Source organism: Sminthopsis crassicaudata, chromosome 4 (genome assembly GCF_048593235.1).
Source record: "Sminthopsis crassicaudata isolate SCR6 chromosome 4, ASM4859323v1, whole genome shotgun sequence".
NCBI lineage: Eukaryota > Metazoa > Chordata > Mammalia > Dasyuromorphia > Dasyuridae > Sminthopsis > Sminthopsis crassicaudata.
Genome location: NC_133620.1, coordinates 415,769,709 through 415,795,108, shown reverse-complemented (window position 1 = coordinate 415,795,108; position 25,400 = coordinate 415,769,709). Strand labels below are relative to the sequence as shown.

Below are 25,400 nucleotides of genomic sequence, written 5' to 3'. Positions count from 1 at the left end.
AATAACAATTAACATTTATTTTTACAAATATCATCTTATTTGATTCTCACTACAATCCCATGAGATGGGATCATTCATTATCATCCCATTTTACACACAGGAAAACTGAAGATCAGAGTTTAGGTGACTTGCCCAGAATCATGTAGCTAGTAGTTATCTAAACCAAGATCTAAACTTGTCTTTATGATTCCAACTCTGGACCACTTAGCCACAATAACCCCTCTACTGCCATGTTGACTTTCAGGAAACCAGGATAGCATAAATTAAAAAACAAAACAAAACACTACAACCTAAATCATAAACTAATTTTACTTGTAATTCCTTTTTTCTTTGGGTTTAGACCCTTCCTTCTTCACTACTAAAACTGAATCAGCTGCAGGAGTGGCAGCTTCATAGAACGGGCTTAGTAAAAATTCCTGAATTCGTTGGACGATTCCAGAACCTCATTGTATTGGATTTATCCCGAAATGCAATTTCAGAGATACCTCGAGGAATTGGTAAGGCATTGTTAATACAGGTCAAGATTCTTCAGCTGCGGGTCTGATTTTTTGTCTAAGAATTTGTAGAATTAAGATATTGCTTTCATATAATACATTTAATTCCCTAAATAAGGTAAAAACAACTGCTCTAGATGAAGCCAAGGAGGGCCTTATAGGTCAGGGTTATTAGAATTATTTGCTGAGAATATTTAGTTTAAAGAAGCCTAATAATTTTAATGCAATTCAAAAGATATATTAACTGCCTATGTGGCAGACTTTGTGTGTTAAGATGAAATTGACAAAGGAAAAGATTTTATCTTACAGTTTGGGAAAGATAGTAAGATGTTGAATAAAAGCATAAATGCAGCAAGGGAAATCATGTCTCTCTTGTGAGTTATCATCCTACTTGCAGGCTTCTTGGTTTGAAATAATCTTTCAGAGTAATGCTGAACATTTCCTGACTAAAAAAAAGGAAGGGAAGGGATCTAGAATGAAGTGATAGGAGACGGAACACAACCTAGTTTGAAGACATGAAAAGGCCAAAAAGATGGGAACTTTGAATTCATTTTCCAGAGACAGCTTTGAACAAACAAAACCAATGAAGCTAAAATTAGAATGGAAGCAGGCAATAGGGGGAAAAATCTTTTGCAACAATTCTCTCCCATAATTTCTTAGACATAATTTCCTACTTCAAAATTATAAATTTGTAAAGAATGAGTGATTTCCTGACTGTTAAATGGTGAATATGAAGTTAATTTTCCAAGAAAAAATGCAAGTTTGAAAAGTTCCAAATCATGAATAATTAGAAAAATGCAAATTAAAGCTACTTAAGGTTTTGTCTCTCACCTGTCAGATTAACCAAAAAGTAGAAAAGGAAAAATGACAATTGCTGGAGGGGAAAATAGGCATACTAATGTACTGATGAACTATTATATTATGTACAGTATGAACTAGTTCAATCATTCTGGAAAGCAATTTGGAACCATGCCCCAAATATTACTAAATTGTGCAAACCCTTTGACTCAGCAATATTACTTTTGGCAATATAACTCAAAGAGATCAACGAATGAAGAAAAGGACCAATATAAAAGTTTAGCAGGTTTTTTTTTTTTTTTTTTTGTGTGTGTGTGTGTGTGTGTGTGTGTGTGTGTGTGTGTGTGTGTTAGTAATGAACTGGAAACTAAGAGGTGTCTCTTTGGGGAATGGCTAAAGAAATTATATGAATTATGCTGAAAAAAAAAATGAAGACCTTTAAAGAATTATATGAATTGTGATCATATGAAATGAGCAAAACTAGGACAATGATTTATATGTAACATTATAAATACAATTTTTGAAAAGCTTGAAAATTCTGATCCATAAAATAAGCAATCATAATTTCAGATCAAGCATTTCATGATGAGACATAATATCCACCTCAAGGATATATAATGAATTTTTTTTTTACTTGATCAATGTGTGAATTTCTTTTGGCTGGCCATACATATTTGTTATGAGAGGGTTTTTTTGTGTTTTGCTTTGTTTTGTTTTGTTTTAATGGGTGGAGAATGTAGGAACAAAATAAGCTTTGCTAATTGGGAAAAAAAAAGTTTAAAAAAATGTAGAAAGAAAAAAGTGGTAAAGATGTGGTGTAAAATTTTATTGGATGCTTGATTTGATGATCATTTGTTTTGTCTGATGTGTATAGGACTACTGACAAGACTTGAGGAGTTGATTCTCAGTTACAACAAAATCAAAACTGTTCCCAAAGAGCTGAGTAACTGTGCCAGCTTGGAGAAACTAGAACTTGCTGTCAACAGAGATATTTGTGACCTTCCACCGGAGGTTAGTATAACATAGCTTCCCACAGAAAAATTCTCCATTCATTTCTAATTTATTTCTCACTTGTGTTAGGGAAAAAACCCACCAGATAATAATAGTTAAGATTATAGTTTAGTTTCAGTGGAATTTCGTGGTAACATTTTAAGTGTTTTATTAAATAAAATCAAAATAATTTTTTCATTAGAGAAAAAGCTATGGTTCACTTCAAAGATCATAATTATAAATCTTGAGCAATAACATGGCAGTAAAATGACTTATTTTTGTAATTGTTAATAGAATAGAGGTGTTCCCAGGAGATATATATATGAATGTCATACCATATTAAATATCTTCTCTGACAGATTCCCAGGCTCTGTCAGGTCAGAAACAAGATTGTAAGCTTGTTGAAATGCAAAACCCTGACCTATGTATGACATGTTGTCACACTATTAGCCATCTTAAATAAATCACACACTAAGCCTTAGATCTTGTGTATACATAAAAAATAAAGGAGACATTTTAAGCACTTAGAGCCAGTGAAGGAAATTACTATAGAACTTTGTCTTGATACAGTAATAGACTTATAATAGTACAAACTGAAAGTTTGTGCTAAATATTTTAATTTCTGTTCACACATATTCAATTTCTAGATCACATCACCCAGAAGATGGAGGATTAGACATTTTCTCTGCCCTCACTAACTCTCAACAATTCCTCCAAATAAGAATTATGTACAAGCAAAACAATTATAGCTGATTCCACAGGCCGACACCAAGAAGCCTAATGAAACAAAATTATTTGTTACATCCCCTACCACACCCTACTCTCTGCAAAGTATCTATTCCCTGTTCTTACCCCACCATTCAATGACAACAAATAGCATATTTCAACTCTATCTACACTCCTGTGAAGGAGGAAGAGCTATACAAATACAGGAATATGCACTACCTGGGTCAGCCAAGAACTAAAAAACAGGGAACTGGACAAGTGCCAGAACGTGGGCTGGATTGCACCAGCCCTGAAGGAAAGGAGACCTGCATGTCTTAGGGGATTGAGGCCCATAAAAAATGAATTGTCCATGGGGGAAAGGGCTGTTGCTGTCCAAGCCTGGAGACAAATCCCCATCAAAGGGGAAGGAGTAAAGAAGTAAGCAAGAGAAATTATTAGGGGAAAAAAAGATTAAAATTGTCAAAGATCTCAAGAGAAAAAAAAAAACTCAAATAATCTAGAGCACAAACAAGTAAATTAGAGTTCTTGTGAGGAACAAATGAGGTAGCATCTATAAAGTGCTTTTCAAATTTTAAAGTATTACATAAATGGTATTTATTTTCACATAACTGTCAAATGTTGGGTGTTAAAATGGCAACACAAACACTAACATACGATGAAAACAATAAAATAATGCCTGTTCTCCAGAGGTAGAATGGGAAGTCTCTCTGACCTAGTTACTATAAACCTTTGTGCTTGAGTATTTTGGAAGATATTATTCACCTCTACTAACTCTTTGAATAATTTTTTTAATCCTTCCCAGACTGTCCAGTTGTGGCTTGTTTTGTTTTGTTGGGGGGTTTTGGCTATACCTTGGGCTATAGTGATAATACTTGTGCCAGGTATGATGTACTTACCTCAGTTCCCTTCATTTAGGTTCTAGAGTCCTGAAAATCTTTTCCTTTTCAGCTCAGCAATCTACTGAAGCTCATTCATCTTGATCTGAGTATGAACCAATTTACAGCAATTCCTTCAGCTGTGCTACACATGCCTGCTCTTGAGTGGCTAGACATGGGAAGCAATAAACTTAAAACACTTCCTGACTCTATAGACAGGTAAAGTGATAATAGTAACTATTATTTTTAATTAGCTATCAACCAACATCCTGACTTTGTGGAAAATATACAATTAAATTAATTAGAGAATATGTTTGTCATTGCTTTGGTGACCTATAATCTATCGACTTTGTTTTTTAGTGAAATTCTCCTATTAAGTAGTATGGAGGCAATGTACTCTCGAACCTAGGGTGTGCTTATGTGGTAAATTTATGGGATGACATGGACAGGCATTTCATAGAATGGGCAGCAATTTCCATCTTTGGAGGGAATAAAAGTTCATATTTATAATGTTCCAAATCTCTCAGTTCAATTGTAAGATTTTTTTCTTAAAAGAAAAACTTAAAGCATTATATACAGTCGACCCTCAACTTTGTAGGGATAACAATTCTAGAAAATGGCACAAAAGCAAGAAATGTGAACATTGATATGTTAAATCTACAGAAAATGGGAAGTCAGATTCCTGTGACTATTAAAACTATTTTTTAAAATTTCATTAGAAATTGCTAAAAATATACTTTTCCTCATATAATTCTTTAAAATATTATTACTGATATGTTCTTTCCCTAAAACAGTGACCATGAAATAACCCATAAAATTGGTAACATAAAACATTTTTTCTCATAATTTTATAAATCTGTGTGTGACCTTTTGTACTATCTCAATTCTTTTTATTTCAGACAATATTCACTTTTTGTAACACGTAAAATCTACAGTACCATAAATACTGTACAACATATAAAATTTTGGACCCCTACTCTATTGCAATCCAGACCAAAGACTTGTCCAATACAGATGACCATCTCATGACCACTTAGGTCCCTGATTGTGATAGATGGTACCATTTCCTCCTGCCCAAATTAAGGAGAATCCTGTCAATCTTTTGTGGAGATATTCCTAGCTTCACCTAACTTGTGACCCTGCTGCCATAAATTTTGTTCATTTAATGGAATTATTCTGATTTTGGTATAACTGTTCCAGAATGATTGAACAGTAGCCCTGGAAGGAGGCATCTTAGATCATAAGGAAGATCTAAGGTCCACTTCATTAGAGGGGACCAGGGCCCTTTAATAAAAGGCCATTGGCTCAGACCTCTGCCTCAGTCTCTCTTATTATAGGTGGGTTAATTTTAATTCCCCCAAACTCAAGCATGTTTTGATCTGTATCTTGTCTTCAACTGTGTCAATGGCAGTGTAAAGGTGTCGTACTGTATACTTTACTGCTAAAAGCTCCCTACCTTGGCTGTCCTCTGAAAATTTAAGAGGGAAATTGCTGGGATTTTAGTTACTGCTGTCACAAGATCCCAAGACTGGCAAGATTTCAAAATTATCTCTGATACCCTGTCCTTCATGGATGGCAGAAAATTTGGAGATCATGAAGAATGCACCAGCTTGAAGTAATCTGCTTCTTGTGCTATTTGAGATCCTTCTAGCCCACAATGGCTATAGACATTCAAAATGTAGTTTATCTAAAACCTTTATTTTCTCACTAAAAAGCTCATAAAGTTGCATCACTGACTTTGTGTGCTTAAGTTTAGAGCCCAAAGAACTTGTATTATGTTTTAGGGAAACAATCGCAACACAAAATTTGTGTTTTAAAGGCAAGCAATGAAAAAGTGCAATGAATCATACATAGCTCTTTACTCAACAATGGTAGGTGAGAACAAGGCCAGTGAAGCTCCTAGACAAGGTCTCCCCTCTCACTTTTTTCTCTGTTGTACATAACTACAAATGTGCATGATTGCCAACATGGAAGTGATAAAGATTACCAACAAAATCAGTGAATGCTTTAAGTAATGAAAGTTAAATACAGAAATGTTAAGAGTGGACTATATTATTATTAGCTATTACAATTCAATAATAATAGCATTTATATAGAATTTTAAGGTTTTTGAAACACTTTACATGTATTATCTCATTTGATCCTCAGAACAATCCTGTACTATTATTTCCATTTTACAGATTAGGAAACTGAAAGAAGATGAATTTTAAAGTGACTCGCCTACGGTTATTCAGCTAGTAATTATGAGGCAGAATAGAATTCAGGTATACTGGAACTCTAAGTGTAACTACTTTATGTATTTATGGACTAAGGGATCCATAAAACATATACAAACCTAACACCTTTGGCTTTACTTTTTTTAAGCCGGTATTTTCACAACGCACATAATTGTCAAATCCTTTCACACTTTAGAATGGAAAACCTACATACATTATGGCTCCAGCGGAATGAAATTACATGTTTGCCAGAAACCATCAACAACCTAAAGAATTTGGGAACTTTGGTTCTCAGCAACAACCAATTACAAGATATTCCAGACTGCATGGAAGGAATGACAAATCTCAGGTAAAAATCTGTTTGGAAAGTATGAGCTAGAGTTACCAGAAAGCTACCTACACAATCCCTTCTGGTAACAAGAGCGAGCATAAGCTAAAGGTTTTTAATTCAACTTGTATATTTAGGATCTGCCTAATCTAAGTTATTCAAGATTATAGCCTTCAAATTAATAGCAATAACTCCCATTTCTATAGAGCCTCCCCCCCCCCCCCAGGTCTGGGGTTAAGTGACTTGCCCACAGTCACACAGCTAGGAAGTGTTAAGTGTCTGAGACCACATTTGAACTTGGGTCCTCCTGAATTCAAGGCTGGTGCTCTATCCACTGCACCATCTAGCTGCCCCAGTATAGAGCCTTTTTTACAAAGTTCTATCTTCACACTAAATCCATAGTATAGATAGAGCAAATATTATGTGTTTAACGGATAAGGTCATTAAAGCTCTGAGAAGTTAATGTTCTCCTTTTAAATCCTACTCTGAAGCTTAATTATGCCTTCAAGTTGATTGGATCTCTTATTTTATAAATTTAACATTGCTTGTTTAATCTATAAGTAAAAGAAATTTTAAATAGTTTCTTGGTTTTTTCAAAGAAATAAATAAAAAGAAACTTCTTATGGTACAAAAAATGTACCTAGTTTTCTAGTTCTTTCTATGGCCTAGTATAATTTTCATTATTAATCAGACTGTTTTCTGATTATCAGGTTTGTCAACTTCAGGGATAATCCATTAAAACTAGAAATAACACTTCCTCCCTGTGAAAATGCAGATGAAGAGGAGGAAAAGGAATTATTTGGTATTCAATTTATGCATGCATATATCCAAGAGTCCCACAGGAGAGCAGGTAAGAGCTTCGTGGTATCAGAATTTGGATGAAACAGTAATTTCATTGATGTGGGTATTCCATTTTTCATTTGCTGCCTAGCTTTTTTCTAACTCAGTGATAAAAATGGGAATGGAAATATAGAAAAATCCATTTAGTTCATAAAGTGAGTGAAAGGATGTAGAGGAAATTGTAACAAAGATTATAAAAGAGAAAGACGCAAAACTAGCTAACATACTGACACAGTGTGCAATATTCTGTATTCCTTAGTGGACCCAAAGACTCTCATGTCTGCAATGAAAGGAAGGAGGCACATATTTTCTCAATTTTTCTCCAGCTCAAACTTGATCATTATACTCAGTTTTACGTTACTATTTTATTTCCATTCGCATTGTTATTTTTTCTGCTTATTCTGCTAACTCCTCTGCATTAATAAAATTTCCCATGCTTCTCTGAATTCTTCACCTTCATTTCTTATAGTATATCCTTGTAACCACAATTTAATTTAGTCAATTCTCAAATGATTGAGCACCTGCTTTATTCCAAGTTCTTAACTACCATAAAAAAGTACTATTAGGAGTATTTTAGTATCAATAGGACCTATCCTTCCATTTTTTAATCTCCTTGGAATATATGCTTAGAAATAACATCTTATGGGAATTCCAGTTTTTGAAGTAGCAAAGGAATCTTTTGACCTCAAAAGAGGAAGTGGGTACAAATGAATATCTATAAAGTAAGAAGGTCTATTTTTTTCCTGTTCAACCCTAAAATTCATTCCACCAAGAAATAAGAAAGTTATAGGAAACATATGTTGTAATCTCTGACAAAGGACAGCAAGAAATAGAAAAACGACTTGAACCCATGACCTCTTACTCTGAGTTAAGAGTTCTCTCTACTGTTTGCCTTTAACAGAGTGATCAAATAAGCACATTAAGACTTCATGTAAAAAAAAAACAAAAAACAAAACCCCAAAAAACTAAAAAATTTGTCAAGGATGAGCTACTTTGGGAGCTAACAGGTTTCCCCCAAATTAAAGTTTGGCCTCTGACCAAAGACTGCAAGTGACCATTCTGTGAGGTTTATTGTCCTGGCCCTTCTAGCTCTGAGATGTAATTCTGAGCACAGACCAGGAAATCTGCCCTCCAGGTCACAGCTTAACTCAGCTCAGGACTGCTCCTTCTCACGTTTATGTTGGGAAGTGATGAAGTTTTTTAGCCATAGGAATATATGAAGCCCATTTAAGAAGTTGTAGATGAACAACAATGTTAAGTCAGGAGAAGGAAAACTTATTTGTTTTGTGGCTAATTATCAATGACAATTCACTTACTTAAGCACAGGTCATCTATCTATATATAATATCAGAGAAGTACAATAGTACTGCTGGAATTTTTCTAATAGAAATTATAAATGAATAATTCTTAATTATTAGTTTAATACCTGGATAATTGTTTTTTAGCAAAGATAACTATTAGATATCCTCTTTTTTTTTAAAGATTTTTTTTTAATAGATGAGGGCAAAATAATATCAGATTTTACAAGAAAGTATGGAAGCACCATCATATTTTTTTCATGTTTAATATTTCCCTATGCATAAAAACTCATTGGCCAAACATGAGAAATAAGAAATAAATATTTTTTTATTCTTCTATCTAATTCTCTTTAATTTTCTTTTCTCAAACTGAGAATAACACTGGGACATTGGTAAATGTAAAAGCCAGTTGATTACAGAAAGTGGTTATTTGTGGAACTCCCAACTAACACATTATTAGGTAAAAATACAATACAATACCTGTATTTTGGGTAAACATTTCTTCTTTCCTGGTGTTGGTCATTTATAAATTTTGATATGATATAAATATTTCCAAAACCTATCTAAAAGTGAAGTTATTGATACTAATTTCATAACCTGATTGAAGTAAGCTATGGATAACCTAGTTGCTTTTCTTAGATTTATCCCCAACAAACCTTTATTTATCTCAGAAATTCTGAAACTTTCCCTAGTTCTAAAAAAAAAAAAATCCTTTAAAAATATATTTGCTTATTACATATTGTAGAGATGTAGATTGAAAAATAATACAATAGAAATTTGCTAAGAACCAAAAGAAATTGAATTCTTCCAAAGTTTATGCAAATAGGCACTTTCATTAAGATTCTAGGGTTATATATGGGAATGCTTTTGTGTTTCAGAAAACAAAGAAAATTGTCCAACAGTTTTGCCAGTCTCTGAAAATAATGATGAATAAAATATCTCAAGATGACCTACTGAAGAGGATTATTTTGAGGATCTAAACATCAGCAATTCTGAAGCCTTTGAAAACAAACATCAAAATTTGAGGGACTTAGAACATATAAACAATGTTGAAATTTTACTTTTTGTGGGAAATAATTTTCCCATAATTGTTATATAAATGATCTTAACTGTTTAAAACATCCAGAGAAGGATTATAAAATTTTCCAGTGGGAACTGTTCATAATCTCTTTCATCATGTAGTTGAGTCTGGTATTGAAGACTATTTGGGTAAAGCCGTTAACAGGACGTTTTCTAAAGACACAAGAGAATCTGTATAGTACTGCAAAGAAGCATCATATCCCTTCTGTTGTAAATATTGGATTCGGCCTTGATCAATAAGTAATTTACAGAGTCGACCTATATTTTTCCTTTCTTCAACAGTAAGAAGCCTAGATCCAAAAACAAAAACAAAAATCAGAATAAAATTAGTAACATGGTTTATTTTTTTTAAAAGGAATCATATAAATTTTTACAAATGACAAGTAGGATATAAACTACCATATAGTTTGTTATTACATATGATAATTTCTTAACTTGAACCATTAATAAGTACACAATAAATAATTGATTATATCCCCAGAACTGTGCTATATGCTGAACCTACTCTTCATGTTTTAAGGGACCTTTTATTTGAGACCACAACCAATAATTTATAGATTTTAATTTATTTTAAAATTCTAATAAGAATTCCATTTTATAACCTGTGTGTTATACATCTTGAGAAAACAGTTATTTTTCCTTATTGTTGAGTATCAGAAAATGAGATACTTACCCAGGTAAACCTTCAGGGTTTTCATCTGTTTTCCTGTATCCTTCATGATCATGCTCTTCATTATCATTGGTCTGATCATCTCTTTTCTTTATATTAATTTTTGATGTTTCCAAAGTTGTTTCCCGCATTCCACAAGTGGCCCAGCTACTCATTCGTTGGAAATAGTTAAATTCCACTGATCCAAGTCCAAGGGTCTTGAAAAATTCTTTACCCACATAATGCCTCCAATCACACCTGTGGTGACAACAGAGTGCAATAACGATGCCAGCAACAGGGCTCCACTGCTCTAATTCATTCTTTTTGCTTCCTTCATTTACCAAAGTGTCATTTTCTGCATCCATTGCATCATTCTTTATACGCTTTGCTACTGGTTCCTCATTTCTTTCTTTGCATCTGGTAGGATAGGTTTCAACTAAACATCGCAATGCAAGGTCTGCAAATATAATTATATTATATAATCCCCAAACCATATTCTAAGAAATAAATATTTTGTACATTTACTAAGCAAAACAATAAATATTTTTCTTTATCTCTGAGTGGTTTATTTATTTTATTCTATAAATTCTTGGTGTTTTCCTTTCAATTCATGTACAATTTCACTTTTTTTTCTAATGATTTATTCAATGTTGATTATGTATATTTGTTACAAGAGTTTCTTCCCTGAAAAAAGAAATTTAAATTAAAAAAAAGTAAAAAGCAAAGGGGTCCCAAAGTATCACTTAGCATTAATTTATGAAGGGAAGAAATGCTTGTTAATTGAAATAAAATTAAAGTTAAAAAAAAAAAAAAAAGGAAAAGAAATAAAAGATAGGTGGTGGCAGATTCTGAAAGGCTTTGAATGCTAGGCCAAAGGGATTGAATTTTATTCAGAAGATAAGTCTTTGAATTGAAGAGTGACATAACCTGATATTTGTATGAAGAATCTATCATTACTAGTATGAATTAACTGCTGGAAGATCATATAGTCTGGAAAACCTTTTAAGAGATTTCAATAACTCAGGTAGCTAGGATGAAAGGAGAGTGTGAAAGAGAGAGATGGTGTTAATAGTATTAACATGACTTGGAAATCCATTTGAATATGATGGGGAAGACAAGAGTCAAAGATATCACTAAGATTTTGAAGCTAAGAAAATAGGTAAATAGGATTCTGGATATGTAAGCAGGCAGTTTGGTGGGGACACAGGCTGCATAGTCAAATCTGGAGTTCATAAAAGGGGATATAACTAGAGAAGCCTTTAGCATTTATTTAGATATAAAAGTTGTGCTAAGTAATGAGATTGCCCAAGAAGAAAATGCAGAGAAAAGAAAGGGGTGATAGACAAAACCTTAGGACAAACCTACCGTAAGGGATTGGGAAGAAAACAATGACATAATAACAACTAGGAAAAGGAAATGTGCCTGAAGCCAAACAAAAGGAAAGTATCCAGAAGCACAGAGAGGGTGGTCAAAAGTCTCACCATATTCAAAGAGGTCAATGAGGATGAAAATTTGAGGAAAAAAGGCCATTATATTGGCTAATGGAGACTTTTGAAAGAATAGTTCCAGAAGAGTATTAGAGATAAAAAGCAGATTATAAAAGAGAAATTGGCTTTAAGGAAGTGGGACCATCTAGTGTCTTTCAACTTCTAAAAGAAATCTGGCCAGGAAGAGAAGCAAGGAGACAGGAACTGGAATGAGTGAAATATAGATTTTGTTTAGTTTTTTAAAGGACTGGAGAGATTTGAAAATTCAACTTGATTTGAACAACATTTGTTAAGTATCTCCTATGCATAAAATATAAAGTACAAAATGAAAAAATGAAAAATGGACCCTACCCTCAAAGAAGTTTATATTCTCTGAGGGGAAACAATATATAAACAAAGAGGAAAATACAAGGCAATTTGAGGATGAAGACAAACAGCTAGGGGGACTAAGAAAGGTTTCCTATAGGAGGTGGTACCTGAGAAGAGTGCTGGGTCAAGTGACAGATTCTAAGAAGCAGCAAGGAGAGAGTACATTCCAAGAATGGGGCTAACGTAGCAGATGTAAAACTCACAATTTAAGGAGTCATGCTATGCAGGAGTTGAGGATTCTGTAATTTAGCTTACATGTAATCAGGATCCACTACAGATTCTTGAACAGAGGAACAGAGGCCATCAGATGTGTACTTTAGGGAAGATTATTTTTCGCAGTTCTGTGGTGGATGAATAGGAGAGGGAAGAAACCGAAAGCAAACAGACTAATTTACATGAATGCAGAGGAATATTAGAGATGCTGTATGAGAGAAGAGATGATAAAAGGTCCTAGAGAAGGGATAGTTACTACCTCTGTGACCCTGGAGAGTCCTTTAGGCTATCTGGGTCTATTTCTTCATCTATGAAGTGAGGGCATTTGATTACATGGCCTCTTTAGGCTTTTCAGCTCTAAACCTATGATCTCATGTACAAGGATGGGATCAAGGATATAAGTAAATAGAATAAACTTGAAGATGGTACTTAATTACAAGATATTATATTAAAGACTAAAAAGTCTGTTAATCTGCACATTTTCATGCTTCTATATTTCATACCTGTTGCCACACCACATAAATGTTTTCCAATTCCAACCACAGGTAACTTTTCTTTTATTAGCACAGGTATTTTGCCTGGAAAAAAAAAAAAGGATGGGAAAACTGAGAAACATTAAGATTGTAAATCTCTTATGAAAGGAAAAAAGTATTATCTCTCTTCAGAGAGAGTGAGAGAAAGAGAAAAATCTAATGAACCAAAGAATTGCAAGATTTTAGAATCTGTAAATGAGGATAAAACTACATATATATATATATATATATATATATATATATGTATAGATAGATATATATATGTATATCTCACAGAGTCTTTGTGAGGAGAGAGATCCCTTATAAAATATAAAAATTATTAATAGTAAGAAAGATAAGTTTAAAGCTCAGGAACACTCTATATTAAAAGTTGTTATAATCTTGATAATCAATATCATAACCTTGGTCTCTAATCCCAAATTAAGCACTCTTTTCATGACACTACACTGCCTCTGATTGTTTGCTGATTGCTTCCATGTTTTGATTTAAATGATCAAATTAATTAAGCACATAAAGTGTTTTGCTAATCACAACGTGCTATGCAAATTGCTAAATGCAATTTTTATTTGTTCATTGACCTAGAGTCATGATTGACAGATATTATAATAAAAATATTGAACCAATTCAATTTTTTAAAAAAAATTACTGACTGTGAGCAGAGCACTAGGCTGGAAACTGGGGTCTGAAACCCAATCTCTCCCTCCATGGAATTTAGCATCTCATAAGGTCATAAGGGGCAAAGGCAGACAACTGTAATATACAACATTACTCATTAAGTGTATTAGATGCTTAACAAAACAAAATGAGTCATTCTTGGAAGAGGCAGCATTTAGGATTTAGGATCCTTACATGTCAATATTGGATGGAACCTTAGCTGTTTCAATCCCCTCATTTTTCTTCTGAGCCACAGGCTCCATGTTACAACATTTTTGTTGGATGTCCCACTGGCACCTCAAAATCAACATGTCCAAAATGGAATATTATTTTCCCTCTGAAATTAATTGCTCACTATGCCATCTTATTTCTCTTGTAGATTATATCGTCTTTCTAATCAACCAAGTTTGCAATTGCAGTCATCTGTGCCTCTTCATTTTCTATCACCTTCCAAACATGTATCAAATCTTGTCCATTTCATTTTCATTAGATCATGATTTCAGAGTTGGAGGGACCTCCAAGGTTACCTGGTTGAATACTCTCATTTTACATGTGAGAAAAATGAGGCTCAGGAAGCTTAAATGACCTATCCAATATCAATATACCATGCTACCTTCTAATCTATCTTGTACTTCTCTCTTATTATATGGCTACCATCCTAGAGAGACCCTCATTACTTTCTAACTGGATTATTCCAACATTTATTGGTGACCTAATAATTCACCAGTTATTGCTCTCTCCAATACTTCTTCCAAATAGTTGATGAACTGATAGTTCTATAGGATAGGTCTGGCCATCTCACCTTTGCTAAATGCCAGTGGTGCCTGTAGTCTGAAGGACAGAATTCAAATTTTCATCTTGGTACTTAACTATTCAGAATTGGGGACCAGCCTGCCTACCAGATGATGTACATGCTGGGCCTTGGCTGTTGTGCATACATATTGCTTCCCCTTAGTAGATTGTAAGGACTGATGCATTTGTCTTTGTATGAGACCGCGAGAGGTTAAGTAACTAGGCCATGATTGCAAAAGTGTAATATCTCAGGCAAGATTTGAATCCAAGTCTCTACTCTAAAAGACCTGTGCTCTATTTGCTAGAGCTGTCTTCTGATAACAGAGTGGGTATGTTCTTTGCTACAATAAATTTATGGTAAAAAAATGTCAATCACAAAATCTAAAAAATGCATAGGGTCTCTATGGCTATCTTGTCTGGCTCATACCCGAAATAGAATTCTACCTCTATCATCACCTTCTTTTTCTTTCTATTATGTTATTAAGATCTACAATGTAAAGGATTAAACATTTTTATTCCTGAGTTTCCCCTGTAATACTTTAATACTGGAGGGGATTCCTAAGTAACTAGCAGTTTAGAAACATATAATTTATTACCATTTAATTGAAAATTATGCAACTTACTCAAACATAAATGTTGAATATCAATTTGAAGCCTTTCAAATACAGAGTTTCGGTTTTTGTGTTTACCATCTACCTATACAAATAAAATACCATTATTACAATAAATTTTTATTTAAAATACTTCATAAGATTTTCTGAAATATTAGCAATGTTTTTTGGTTTTCATACAAAATATGAAGCAAAACAAACTTTTATCTGGGTTTTCATTACTGTAAAGACATGAAACTACAAAACAAGAATAGAAGTTAAAGGTTGCTTTCATGGATAATATTTAGTGAAAATTCCAAATACTCTTAAAAACTTAGAGCAATGGCTGTAAGCTGTGTTGCAATTTAAGTCAATGATAATCATTAGAGATAGGAAAAAATTTAAGATTCTTCTTCCTCCCACTCTCACACACCAAAGAGCATTGATGATCCTTCCTTTAAAGCCCTGCTCCCGTGCTATCTCCCATAGGAGGCCCTCCAGAGTTATTTGGACCCTCTTGCTCTTGGAAATACTTTATAGATTTTTTTTTTTTTTTTTGCTGAGGCAATTGGGGTTAAGTGACTTGCCCAGGGTCACACAGCTAGGTATATTAAGTATCAGAGACCAGATTTGAACTCAGGTCCTCTTAATTTCAGGTCTGGTGCTGAATCCACTGCACCCCTATAGATTCTTAGTACTTATTTATACTTTTCTTCTATATGTTGTAGATAACCTTCTCTGCCTACTCTTTAATCCAAGGAGACTGTAAGCTCCTTGAAGCCAGGGACAATTCTATTTTTATGTTTGTAACTGTAAGGTCGAACACAGTACTTCAAAAATGAATAGATTTTATGTATCCTTTTAAATATTTCACTATTAAGAGATTGCAATTTTGTACAGACAAATCCAAAACAAGAGGTTGACATAACTTAATATTTTAACCTACCTTGAATCTTGTGGTCACCCTTTCTACTAGCAGAAAGTAGACTTTTTCAGCTTCTTGTAAAGCAATATCAACCCAATGAGACAATTTTCCCCTTCCAGCTCCAAACTCAACAAAGCATCTTCTTGGTCCCAGTAAATTTAATCTTTCAATGTTACCTAAAATTGAAGCCTGTAAACTTTTTAAGATTATTTCATAAAAAAACAAAAAATAAAAAATAAAAAAATTTGGTCCAGTGTAGAAACACGATAATGTAATTTGATATATTCAATTAAGTAAGAAAGGTGAGCATATTCACATTAATAATTTTAATTTTATATTCATTTATTTTTGTGACTAGCATTTGTGTTTGTTTATATAAAGTCCTGCTGAGTACAAAGAGCCTTTAGAACATACCTGATGGGACTATAAGCAAGTTGTTTTTATGCAACAAATTAACAATGGGGTCATGAAGAGTTAGACATAACTGAAAAATGACTGAATAACATATAGAATTGGTTATGGTAACTCAGGCCTGTAATCTCTGCTACTGGGAAAAGGTGAGACTGGCAGAGTGCTTGAACTTAGGAGCTCTGAGCTATATTAACTGAATATCTCAGTTGAGTGTGGTAAGCCCCACAGGTAATAAGGGTAGGATAGAAAAAGAAGGTAGAGGGAGGAGCAAACTTGTTCAGGCTGAAAAGGGATCATCAGGTCAAAGGTAGTGATCATTAATAGGATCAGGATCAGAAATGGCTGCTCAATGTCCAACCTGGGCAAGAGAGGGAAACCAAATCTTGCCAGCCAAAACAAATTTGTTGTGATTAAAATATTATTACTCTGTGGCCAATCCAATGATCAGTCTCACTGAATTTACTAAACCTGAACATTGGAGAAAACACACACAATCCAACATTGGGCTAAAGTCCTTGCAACTTAGCAGGCACTTCTAGAGTTTATAACTCTCTAACACAGTAGTTAAGCCAGGGTCATTTCTACAATATAATACTTTAAAGAACAAATTTAGAAGAGATATTCTTACTTATTAAACTAGAAAAAGTATTTCCATGAATTAACTGTATGCATGGAACAGAAAGCAATTTTCAATAAATATGAATATTATGGTACAATCCATACCTGCTGTTTCAAGTGCTTGAATGCAGAATCACCATTTTTGGGGTCATTTAGGACATCATGCAATGCAGGATGTGACATTATTTGATCTTTAAGTGTACAATTCAAACCTGTGTCAAAAATATAAGTGCAAAGAATTAAGTTGAAAAATGAAAACTTAAAGATCTAATTCTAGTGTCATCTAATGAAACAAGCTATCAGCTAATATAATATCCAATCATCTGTCCAGTTTTAATTAGACTTACCATCACTGGCTTTTCTCAATTTCTTAATTATGTTTTCCAATTGCTCTTTAGATAACGAAGATATTGGGACCTGTATATAAAACCCAAACAACAGCAAATATTTCTTTTTTAAAACTCTCTGTACAAGCAGTTTTGTGAATATTCAACTTTAAAATGAACCATACATAGGAACATATGTTGCCTCCTAATGTCCTTTTTTTGGCCTGAATTCGTACTAAATTACATATATTCTAGAAAACTCCCATTATTAGCAGAAAAACCTCTGAACTTTGTAATCCCTTTTTGCTAAATCTTTCCCCATGAATGGCCTGTTCATTTTACAAACAGAAAAACTGTTGATGATGAGATGAAATGCTTTGTCTGTGGAATCAAAGGTAATAACTGGCATTAAGAATCTGAATCCAGACCTTCTGAAACTCCAATATACTTTCCACAGATTCAGGTCTCAGAAAGGATGGTGTGGGGAGGAGCGGCTGATCTGAGAATTTTGCTCACATTTACAACATTGCTTCAATGAGAAAATGAAAAATTAACAAGTAATCAACTTAGAAACTAATTTTACAATAACACATTCATATACTGACTATCTTAATATTTCTTTTTAATTAAATTATGAATCAATGCACTTACCACTTCATCAAGAATGTCTGTTTCATCTTTTAGTCCTGCATTAATATCTTGAATAAAATAATCCTTAAGAAAAACACAGGAAAATCAATAAGTTGATATAATATTAAATATATATAAAAGATCTGTACTTTTACCGGTGTGGACACTCATTCCACCAATAAAGAATGAATCCCTGAGCAGATGGTTTTATGTACTATTGTGACAAAAAAAAAAACCTGTCAGCTATCCAACTTTTTTAATAGGTCAAATCAGATTTTAAAGAAATATAAATAAGTCTATCACTTTGCCAATCTTAAAGCCCTGTGTAATTGTTAATTATTATTATTATGAGGATGATGATGATGATATTGTCTGGGTCATATTTTCTCATTAGCCTGAGTGGTCCCTTAAGAACTAAATTAATTCAAATAAAATTTGACTCACATTTGTATTTTATTTAAGTTCCTGTAGTGAGAATAGTGTTTTACACAGTGATTTACTGAGGTGAAAGTTTATTCTCCATTAGACTGTGAACTCCCTGAGGGCAAGAACTTTCTCTGACCTTTCTTTGTATCCCTAGTACTTACTACAGTGGCTGACATATAGCAGATACTTATAAATGTCAGTACTGCTGTGGACAACTAACAATAGACAGTTTTACCAAAAAATAATAACAGTTCAGCACTTATTAACAGCATGGCTGCTTGTAGAAAATGATGAATAGAAGATTATAGAAGTGTTTATTATATTTTAAGCACTGAGGGATAAAAATAGAAAAGAAAATTAAGATAGTCCCTTCTTTCAAGTTCATACTTTGATTGGGGAGAGATAATATACACAAAAAATGTTTGTGGCCCAGAAATCCCAAGAGTGTATGAGGAAAGGTGGTAAGGGAGTAGATAATAATATATATATATATAGGTTCAGAAGAGAGTGAAGAATAGGGTGGGCCTGGAGATATAGAAAGGCAGATAGTAAATCTTGGTGATCCTCCACCTTATCAAGAGGAAAGGAACTACTGGTCCCCATCTCATTCAAGTAAAATAGTATAGGTTAAGGGGGAAAGGAAAGAAAAAGAGTCCCTGTTACTAGCAAGTGTTTTCTCCACATAGAAATCCAGATGAGACAATAGGGCTGAATGGGTTGAGTGAAAAAGTAAGGTGGGTAGTTAGGTGCTTTGCATGGTGATAACTAGCATCTTGAAATTAACTCTGGGACTCTAAAGGGGGGAGGGGAGATTTCATTCAGTCTCTGCTTCAAGATTTTCACCATGGAAGGAATTTACTATCCCTAAAGCAACCTGTTCTACTTTTGGACTTCTTTAATTCTGGAAGGTTTTTCCTTATTTTAAGTCTAAATCTTTTTGTAATTTTTACTGAATGCTCTTAGTTCTGGCCACTGGCACCAAGCAGAATAAGTATAATACTTCTTTTCTACATGACAATCCTTTGTCTGTTTCACTTTTACAACAGCAAAAAAAAAAATTATGATTATTTCCTTTAAATGATGAGGAAAGCAGTTTGTGACATTTAAATAATATATAAATATGAATTATCTTCTTAGTAGTAGAACTGCTACAAGGTGTGATCCAGATTGCATTTGTGCTATATCTTAATTAGAAATGCCTTATATTCATCTGTTCAGACAATGGTACAATTTGGAAATTTTAACTACATGTTACTTCTAATTAAAACCACAAGCCAAGTATTTGAAAACTTTTATTTTTATTTCTATAAAAATTCCCTTCTCTGAAGTAGTTATTAGTAGCTTCACAAAATTAAATCACACACAAAACATAAAAATGGAACATTACCAAAAAGCAATCTGTTTAAGGCTTACTCTGCTTTAATCCCTTTGTATCTTTTTTCTTTAAAACGATCTACATACTCAAAGGATTTCTGTGAAAAAAGTCATTTGTAAATCTGAAAATGATATATAAATGTTGGCTTTATGTTACATAATATATTTTAAAGCTTTTTGTTTTTACTGATAAGGATACTTACAGGTTTTGGTTTCTCTCTCGAGTTACATTTTTTCAAATGTTTTTCAAGCTGATCTTCATATACTGTACTAAATTTAAGAAAGTAATTATTTTCAAATTCAAATATGTAAGAGCTGTATTTAAAATATTCAAAATTATTTTAAGCTTATTTAGCTCATACTTACTGTTTTGGATCTAGGGGACAGAATATTCTTTTCCTGTTATTTTCTTCCTAGGTTAAAAAGAATAGATTTATTTATTATAAGCTTATGCTTCTTTGATCAATAATATCCTTTCAATTTTTTCTCTTTTCTACTGTAACTATTCTCTCTCTATTGCTTTTTGCAATCTATCATCCCTGCTTTGGTTTCACTTTCCTACCTTCATAGTCTTGTCTAAATTTTCAACTCAACATTGTTCTCCACCTTTGAATCCTTTATCTTCTTGGTATAATATAATATCCTATCATTCAGCAGATTGCCCTGCTTCCCAATTTATTGAAAAAGTCAAGGTCATCCAAAAATAAGTTCTTGTATTTCCCCTTACATTCCCCCTCCCCCCCTCAGGCAATTGGAGTTAAATGACTTGCCCAGAATCACACAGCTAAGAACTTTAGCATATTTTGAGACTGGGTTTCACTCGGTCCTCCTGACTTGAGAGCCAGTTCTCTATCCACTGAGCCATCTACCTGCTCCCTCTGTTACATTTTAAAACATCCCTAGATCTTTTTTACCTCTCCTTTTCTTTTTTGTTTCAGTACCATCCTTGGTATCTCTTCTGGTAACTTGCTTGAGAAATTGTTCCCATCCTTTGTGGTTGAACCTTTTTCTGTCTATAACTATGTCCAGATCTCACTCATCTTTAAAAAAAAAAAAACTATCCTTCTTTCCACTACTCAAGTAGTATGATTTATCTCCTATTATCACTTCTACTTTCTCACTACTCACTCATATTTTAACCTTTACTTAGGCTTCCTATTGAAACTGTTTTCTCCAAGAGCACACACACAAAAAAATCACTTTTAGCTGACAAATCTAATTGTCTTTTCTCAGGATTCGTTCTCTTTGAAGTCTCCTCTGTAGCATTTAATATTATTCATCACCTCCCTTCAGTTGGATATTTCTTGCTAGATTTTATACTTTTCTCAATCTGTTCAACTCCTCCTCCTCCTGTCTATTTAGTTCTTGCCCTCTAAATGTAGAATTCCCACAATGCTAATTTTTTCCCCCAATATACTATCTTAGTGATCTCATCACTGTCCTAGGGATGTTAACATCATCATGCATGCATCTTATTTTCCTGAACCAGTGCTGTATCACCAACTGTCCTACAAAAGTCTCCACCAGGAAATGGCATGGCACTTCAATCAACCTATCCAAAATGGAACGTACTTCTCCCCCTAAACCTTTCCTTCCTTCAGAGGCTCATTTTCTCCTACTTACCCAGGTTCACAATAGTAAAGTCATCTTTACTTTGTTTTTTATCTTACTACTACCCAACACCCAATTAATGGTTATTTTGTTGATTCTACCTCTAGAATCACTAGCATTCTCTCCTCTCCACTCATATCTCCCTTCCATCTGTAGAAGCTCTCATTTTTTCTGAACTATTATCTTAATTGGACTCTCTACTTCTAGCCTTGACCCTCCTTAATTCATCCTCCAGGTTATTGTTCAGTCATTTTCAGTTGTCTGCCTCTCCATCATCCTACTTTTGGGGTTTTCTTGGAAGTGATTTGGTTTGATACGTTTTATTTCCTTCTCCAGCTCATTTTACAGATGAGGAAACTGATTATGCAAATAGGGTTTAAATGAAATTGTCCAAGGTCACAAATCCACTAAGACTGATTTGAACTCAAAAAAGATGAGTCTTCCCAACTCCAGGACCTGTATTCTATTCACGTTACCATCTAGTTGCTCTCTATATAATTATCAAAAAAAAATTTTTTAATGACAGGCCTAATGATAACAAAGTTGCTTTAAAACCATTAGCTTCTTATTGCCTCAAGAAAAACATAGAGGGAAGGAGGTGAAAAGTTGGAACAAAAGGTTTTACAATTGTCAATGCCGAAAAATTACCTATGCATATCTTATAAGTAAAAAGCTATAATAAAAAAAACATAGAAACTCATGCCAGCATTTAGAGACTTTCACATATTGTTAAAAATTAACCTAGCTTTAAATCCTATTATTTCTTTTCTTACACTTTTCTAATCAAACTGCTATATTCACTTCTCTACAAATCCCGTAACTGAGCTTCCAGATTCCCTGTGTTTGCATAAACCATATTCCTTCCCTGAAATGAACATCTCTGAACTGTCTTTCTATAATATTCTGAGCAGGTGCTAATTCATCTGTGGAGCCTTTCTGTATGCCCGCCCCATGGTGATTAAAGTTGTTCCTTCACAAATTACTTTATATATTTACCTATCTGCTTGTTTTATCTGTACAGTAGAATGAAAACACCTTTTGGTCAGAAGCTATTTTATTTTTGGCTGTCTACCCCAAATTTAGGCCAGATCCTTGTATACCATAGTCAGTCAAAATGCTGATTTTTAAAAAAACTTAAGGTAAAATTAAAGTATGTATGTGGAAATTTATCAGGAGATTCCTTATCAACTGATTTGTCATTCAAGCATATTAAGTTATAGGACAGTTAAGAGGTTGTTAACAAAGACAATAAAGTGCTATGGTCTTAATTAAAATGTAAATTAGTATACGAATTTTGTGCACTCTTTAAAGTGTGTGAAACTGCTTCACAATCAAGTTTGGTAGAATTAAAAAGAAGGGAGTCATTTGTTGGCTAGAAAATTTACTCTCTGGGGATCCAGGAAAAACAAAAATGAGGAAGGACATTAGGCATGGTATAGAAGACAAGCACTACAGAAGAATCTAGCTCAATAGAACTGTTCTTAGCTTCTAGAAGGAAGGGCATTTTTCTCTCCATCTACATCTTCTACTTCTCACAGACAACAATATTTAGCAGTGGAGATACTGACCCAGAAGGAATTATATTTGGGAGGGAACTAGCCTACTGAGTCAAGACTAAATAGAAGCTTTGTGAGGTGACAGAATTGGTCCTGGTCACTGGAAGTTGAACTGCAGATAAACAAGCCCAGTTAAATGACTTGTCTGGTAGAGACACTAAATCTAGGAGGAACAGCATGAAGAGGAAAAAGGCTGAACTAGACCAACAATATACAAAGGAGGTCTGTAACAAGAGAATACACAGTTTTAAGGAAACTGAGATTAATCAGTCAATAAACATTTATTAAGTATCTACTGTGTCAGGCACTTTGCTTAGCACTAGGGATTCAAAAAAAGGCAAAACATAGTTTCTGCCCTCAAAGAACTCACAAATTTTATGAAACAGAAATGGAAACAAAGGATGTGGGAACAAAAAGGTGACGTGGTGAATATCAAGGACTACCAACTTTTTACTTATTCATTGATTCAAAATTCTTAAGAAAAAAAATCCATATACTTATCAAAGGTATCCTTATGGAGAGTATTAGAAGACAGACCAGTTTCTTAAGCAATATTCCACAGTAGAGCACATCTTTACAGTCACACCATTGAGTGAAACATATAGATAACATCAGACTCTACTGTACTTATTATTCGAGTATTAAAAAAAAAAATATGTAGAAGAGTAAAATACTGCCTTATGACATAGCTCTCACTTAAGATATTCTCCCATTTATATGTCACAATCATGTGAATATTCTGAAAACTGTAACAAAAGAGTAACTTTTGCAATGACTGTAGTGACTAATACCAAGGAAGGTATTAAACAGAGATGTGTGCTTGCTGAAGGTATTCACCGTTTCGGAAGAGACCCAGCAGGCTCCAGGTTGAAGAGGGTTTCCATACATTTGGTAAGGCCCTTCAGATATTCCAGTTTTATAGATGACATTAAGCTGATTGAATCAAACCTGGAACACTGATGAGTCTTTTTAATGAGACCCAGAATCACTTTAAAAAGAATCTGATCTCCCTATCCAAACGGGAAAAACCAGGTAGTAGGAGGGCTGGTATTCAGCTGGATTTTGATAGTTGAAAAACAAAATCTTTCCTTACAGATACAAAATTTCTTTACCTTCACTATTTTAGAGCCAGATTTTTCCCCATTAAAACTTCTCTTCCCTCACATTTCTTTTTATTTAACAAGACATGTTTCCTAATCTTTGTTCATTCATTGGTCTGTGCCAAGTGGCCCAGAATTTCTGGGAGGTTGTGAAGCTAAGTCACTGGCGCATCAGATGTCTTCCCACAGAATTAGTGATCAAGCTCTGGAGAGCACCAAGGGGGAGGAGGCTATCTTCCATTTCACCTCCTCATGGCCCTGTGAGTAACAGAGGTGCTATCCCTGTTTTGCAGACAAGGAAACAGGCTGGGAATTTTATTTGGATAGACAGTACTAAGACTGGGATCTTGAGGTTCAGCACTCATCTATCTATCAGTTTTGTCTTCCTTTGTGGATAAAAACCATGAATCACTGCTTCTAAAATCAAACGTAAACTTCTGTTTTGAACACTCTTCATAACCTGGCTTCTAATAACAATTCCAGTTTTCCACACGTTACTCTTTCCCCACACCATCTAAGCATCATGGCTGTCCTGGACTATCCGAGGCCCGAGCATTCCACCTCCAGGCTGGGCTTCTGCATTAGATTCCCCAAACCCTGAATGCTGTCCTTCTTTACCCCTGTCCTAGTTCCCCCTGTCCAAGATTCCACCTTCTACCAGAAGGTCTCCCCTAGCTTTAAGTACCAGCCCCGCCGAGGTTACCTTTCATTTATTCTCTTTATAAGTTCCAAGTAATATGTTACTGTCTCTCCCAGTATCCATGGACAGAGAGCTGGGCCTGAAATCACAAAGTCCTGAATTCGAGTCCCGCCTCAGACCCTAACCAGCTGTGTGACCGTAGGCAAGCCAATTAACCCATTCGCCTCAGTTTCCTCAACTGTAAAATAGGGACAATTACGGCACCCACTTGCTGCGGTTGCCGTGAGAACCAGTCAATTACACATTTAAGCGTTTACTATGTACCAAGAACCGTGCGAAGCGCCGAAGATACTGAGGCCAAAGTCCCTGCCCCGGAGAGGCTTACACTCTGACCACATGCAAAGAGATTCCAAGGAGCACCAGGAAAGCCCCGGATGGAAGAGGGTGGGAAGGGACCACTAGAAAGTGGAATTGGGGACTCAGAAGAAGCCAGGAAGATCGGGAGGAGGAGCAGAAGAGAGCGTTTCCAAAGAAGAAAGCGCTTAATGCAGGGCCTGGTACATGGTAGGCGCTATGTGTTAGCTATAATTATACTGCAAGGAACAGTTCGGCCTCGCTGGGTAGGGCTGGGTATCCCTACTTCCGCGCCCGCTCCGGAAGCATGCTCTCCGCAGAAGCGTCTCCCTGCCGCCGGCACCATCCGACAGAAGCGATTCTTCCTTTCCACAAAGTAACTGCATCTGCCCTCGATGGGAACCTTGGCGGCCGCCGCCATCCGCGGAAAGGTAGTCATCTTCTGGGCTTCCCGATGCTACCGAGTTGGGATTCAGTAGCAGCAAGGCGGGCGCCGC

At 34.6% G+C, this 25,400-nt stretch overlaps 2 protein-coding genes across 4 annotated transcripts in view; one reads left to right on the top strand and one right to left on the bottom strand.

Annotated features, from left to right (window-relative positions):
• The window catches only part of LRRC39 (leucine rich repeat containing 39), a 17,246-nt gene extending 7,747 nt beyond the window's left edge, over positions 1 to 9,499 (top strand). Inside the window, exons 4-9 of one of the 2 annotated variants that reach the window (XM_074262786.1) lie at positions 341 to 497; positions 2,167 to 2,303; positions 3,957 to 4,102; positions 6,296 to 6,448; positions 7,138 to 7,277; positions 9,444 to 9,499. In XM_074262786.1, coding sequence (XP_074118887.1) covers positions 341 to 497; positions 2,167 to 2,303; positions 3,957 to 4,102; positions 6,296 to 6,448; positions 7,138 to 7,277; positions 9,444 to 9,499 — 789 coding nt within the window. Of the gene's footprint in view, positions 1 to 340; positions 498 to 2,166; positions 2,304 to 3,956; positions 4,103 to 6,295; positions 6,449 to 7,137; positions 7,360 to 9,443 lie in introns of those variants that run through there. The other variant, XM_074262785.1, reaches the window with a different exon arrangement.
• On the bottom strand, positions 8,876 to 25,400 carry TRMT13 (tRNA methyltransferase 13 homolog). 2 transcript variants are annotated; one of them, XM_074262778.1, is made up of 11 exons: positions 25,190 to 25,400; positions 20,009 to 20,055; positions 19,846 to 19,912; positions 17,864 to 17,926; positions 17,234 to 17,303; positions 16,992 to 17,098; positions 15,879 to 16,046; positions 14,966 to 15,038; positions 12,867 to 12,941; positions 10,319 to 10,751; positions 8,876 to 9,935 (listed from the first exon to the last, which is right to left on the bottom strand). In XM_074262778.1, exons 1-11 carry the CDS (start codon positions 25,340 to 25,342, stop codon positions 9,767 to 9,769), a joined length of 1,425 nt encoding a protein of 474 aa, XP_074118879.1. In that variant the 5' UTR covers positions 25,343 to 25,400; the 3' UTR covers positions 8,876 to 9,766. The 2 variants fall into 2 exon arrangements, with proteins under 2 accessions (XP_074118879.1, XP_074118880.1); XM_074262779.1 differs by lacking the exon at positions 25,190 to 25,400 and adding an exon at positions 23,347 to 23,530.